General features: G+C 37.3%; 2 protein-coding genes across 2 annotated transcripts in view; both read left to right on the plus strand.

Annotated features, from left to right (window-relative positions):
- LOC103475400 (janus kinase and microtubule-interacting protein 2) overlaps positions 1 to 1,694 on the plus strand; it is a 22,226-nt gene extending 20,532 nt beyond the window's left edge. Inside the window, exon 15 of the mRNA XM_017308658.1 lies at positions 1,539 to 1,694. Within this exon, the coding sequence (XP_017164147.1) occupies positions 1,539 to 1,679 (141 nt within the window). The 3' untranslated portion in view covers positions 1,680 to 1,694. The remainder of the gene's footprint in view (positions 1 to 1,538) is intronic.
- A 26-nt stretch (positions 1,695 to 1,720) lies between these two features.
- On the plus strand, positions 1,721 to 2,985 carry LOC108166855 (janus kinase and microtubule-interacting protein 2-like). Its single transcript, XM_017308484.1, has 6 exons — positions 1,721 to 2,019; positions 2,121 to 2,174; positions 2,256 to 2,321; positions 2,418 to 2,486; positions 2,750 to 2,827; positions 2,962 to 2,985. Exons 1-6 carry the CDS (start codon positions 1,957 to 1,959, stop codon positions 2,983 to 2,985), a joined length of 354 nt encoding a protein of 117 aa, XP_017163973.1. The 5' UTR covers positions 1,721 to 1,956.
- The last annotated feature ends 185 nt before the right edge of the window (positions 2,986 to 3,170 follow it).

Raw genomic sequence — 3,170 nt, forward strand, 5'->3', positions numbered from 1 at the left:
ATGTGAGCACAGCTCAGAAAAATACTGCACTGCTTTCTGGAGTGCGTCCGATAATTTTTGCACATGAGGCTGTCATGGTCAAACTCCTATTCTTACTGTTCTCTGAAGTCCGGTGAGCATATCTAACATCCAGATTTTTTGTGCTGCAGATGAYTGTTTTTTAGATGGTGCTATTTTTTATTCTTCCTGGCATAAGCTTTGTTGCTTCTACTTGGATGAACTACTATGTATTCAGTTATCAAGAGTTAATTTAGTTAATTTCCATACAAACCAATTGACCACAGAGTTATATTTTGCCACTAACAGGGAAAACAGGGATTCACAGACACTCGATCTGTTGGATATCAGGTAGCATAGCTTGTTACCTGTCAGCTGTAATATTTGTTTMATTTTTTTGTAGTAGATTTTGTCAGTCAGACAAAAAAAAAAAAAACACACGAGTTTTTTTTTCTTTGTTCTGACTATAACTTGTGAGGTTTCATGATTGCAGGTGGAAAGAATCTGATTTATGTGCTCAAAACAGTAATACTGTATTTTACAAGAGTATCTTTTCCTGTGGGAATGTAATAAAACAAAAGGTTGTGTGTTTATTACCAAGCATCACAAGCACGTTCCGGAAAGCAAAATCAAATTGGTGCGAATTATCAACATGATGAAATTCATTATTAAAACCAGGCCAACTTCTTCTTTTAGCTGTCATACTGCTGGAATGTTTCTCTTTCATATTTTGCTCAATATTTATTTTATTGAGATCCAGAGAAACATGGTGACCATTTGCATTCAACCTCTGATGCTCCTAAATAAAATCCATGGCTACTTATTGCCATCAGAAATCACTCAGTCAGTAAACATAGTACATGTTTTATTCTCAAGCAGTTCTGTGAAGAGCTCAGAGGTTTGTTAGAAAACATTAGTGCCCAAACGGCATCATGAAGGCCCAGAAACACGGTAAGTAAGTTACATCATGACGTTCTGTTCAGTTCATCATCTGCAAATGGAAAGAATATGATTCAAATGCAAGCAGGATCGTCCACCGCGAATGACCTGTGGGGTCATTCGGGGTCATTATTAAGTAGCACCTTAATAAAAGCAGCAGGAAAGAGGTGCAGGGTCACTCTGGAGGAGCTGCAGAGAGCCACAGCTCAGGTAGGAGGAGGTCTTGACAGGATCATTATGAGCTGTGCATCCCACAAATCTGGCTTCTGTGTAAGAGTTGCAAGATGGAAACCACTGAATGGAATGGTTTTRATTACATCATTTTCTGATCTAGGCTGACAAAAACACGACCAAAATTCAGAGAATATATGACTTGACTTGAAAATTGATYCTGACGACATTCTTCACCCAGTCAGATTGAGCTTGAGGGGCTTTGCAAAGAAAAATGGGCTGCAACACCATGCTTACTTTTCCTTCCTCTTTACAATTCTGCTCTACTTTGAGTTTGGTCATAAAATTCAATACATTGATGTTTGTGGTTTTACGATAAGAAAATGTGTCTTAGTCCCATTATGAGCTTAAAATGTGTGTTTCTGTGGTAGGAGCGGGAAAGGAGGTCTCCACCTTTTAACCATTTGAGAATGCACCCGTTCTCCGAGGGAGTCAGTGCTCTKCAGATCTACTGCATGAAGGAAGGAGTCAAGGTGCTTGTTAAGAAGAACTTGTGTGACCAAAAAGGATAAAGATTTATTACAAATTGAACATATTTNCTGACGACATTCTTCACCCAGTCAGATTGAGCTTGAGGGGCTTTGCAAAGAAAAATGGGCTGCAACACCATGCTTACTTTTCCTTCCTCTTTACAATTCTGCTCTACTTTGAGTTTGGTCATAAAATTCAATACATTGATGTTTGTGGTTTTACGATAAGAAAATGTGTCTTAGTCCCATTATGAGCTTAAAATGTGTGTTTCTGTGGTAGGAGCGGGAAAGGAGGTCTCCACCTTTTAACCATTTGAGAATGCACCCGTTCTCCGAGGGAGTCAGTGCTCTKCAGATCTACTGCATGAAGGAAGGAGTCAAGGTGCTTGTTAAGAAGAACTTGTGTGACCAAAAAGGATAAAGATTTATTACAAATTGAACATATTTTTGCATTCCTGCTATTGATTCTGCTTTTCTTCACAGGATGTGTGCATACCAGATCTCATTAAACTGCTAGACATTCTTGGAGACAACGGGGTAATTTATAATTAATTCAGCTGTTWGGCATGCATTCCTAMAGCAAGAAATTTATCACAGTCTTTCCTTTTTTATGTGCAGAACTTGAGGAATGAGGAGCAAGTGGCAATAATTCAGGCTAGCACTGTTTTGTCACTGGCAGAAAAGGTAMAARGCAACTTTATCTTGATTGAGAAGCAACTTCCTGTACATTCTGCACTTTCTGTTAAACTGACTTAAATTTGGACGAATGTCGCCCTCTAGTGGATCCAGCAGATAGAAGGGACAGAAGCAGCACTGCATCAGAAGATGATGGACCTGGAGATAGAAATGGTGGGTCATGGGGAATTGCTAAGCTAAATTCTTTGAAGATTTTCACAAAAAATAAAAATTTTCAATTCAATTAAAAGATTTTCAATTATAATCTTAAATATCATATCTAACAATACGATTCAGCAACATGAAATGAACTCATATTTAATCAAAAAATTTTTATTGTTCATTGATTTTTAGACTTAAACCAAATTTATTGAGCTGTGTGATCACATTAGATGTTTACAACTTAATTTATGTGAACAACMTCCTCTGTGTTACAGGAAATGTTCTGCAAACAGAAAGGCTATCTAGAAGAAGAGCTGGACTACAGGAAGCAGGCCCTGGACCAGGCCTACATGGTAAACACTCTGACACTTTGCTGTGTAAACATGTTTTTTTCTCATACTTTGCATACAKACAGACAGACAAACGTTTTTGTATTATTTTAACTTTATTCCAAACTTCCCTAATGATTAATCATCTGTGATTAAAGATGGTTTTCACCATTTTCCACTAACTGGAATAATTTGGAGCTGGATTTATGTCTTCTTTCAAGTTTGGTTAAATAATAAAAAGCAATGAATGGAATATGAAAACATATTCTGTCCCCACATTCAAACATGCTTCCATCCATTTTCATTCTCTATACATCTGTTCATTTGGCTTGTTTTGAATACTTTTGTCACAGAAATGTTTTATTGT

This window comes from Poecilia reticulata, linkage group LG14, assembly GCF_000633615.1.
Source record: "Poecilia reticulata strain Guanapo linkage group LG14, Guppy_female_1.0+MT, whole genome shotgun sequence".
In the NCBI taxonomy this organism is placed as follows: Eukaryota; Metazoa; Chordata; class Actinopteri; order Cyprinodontiformes; family Poeciliidae; genus Poecilia; species Poecilia reticulata.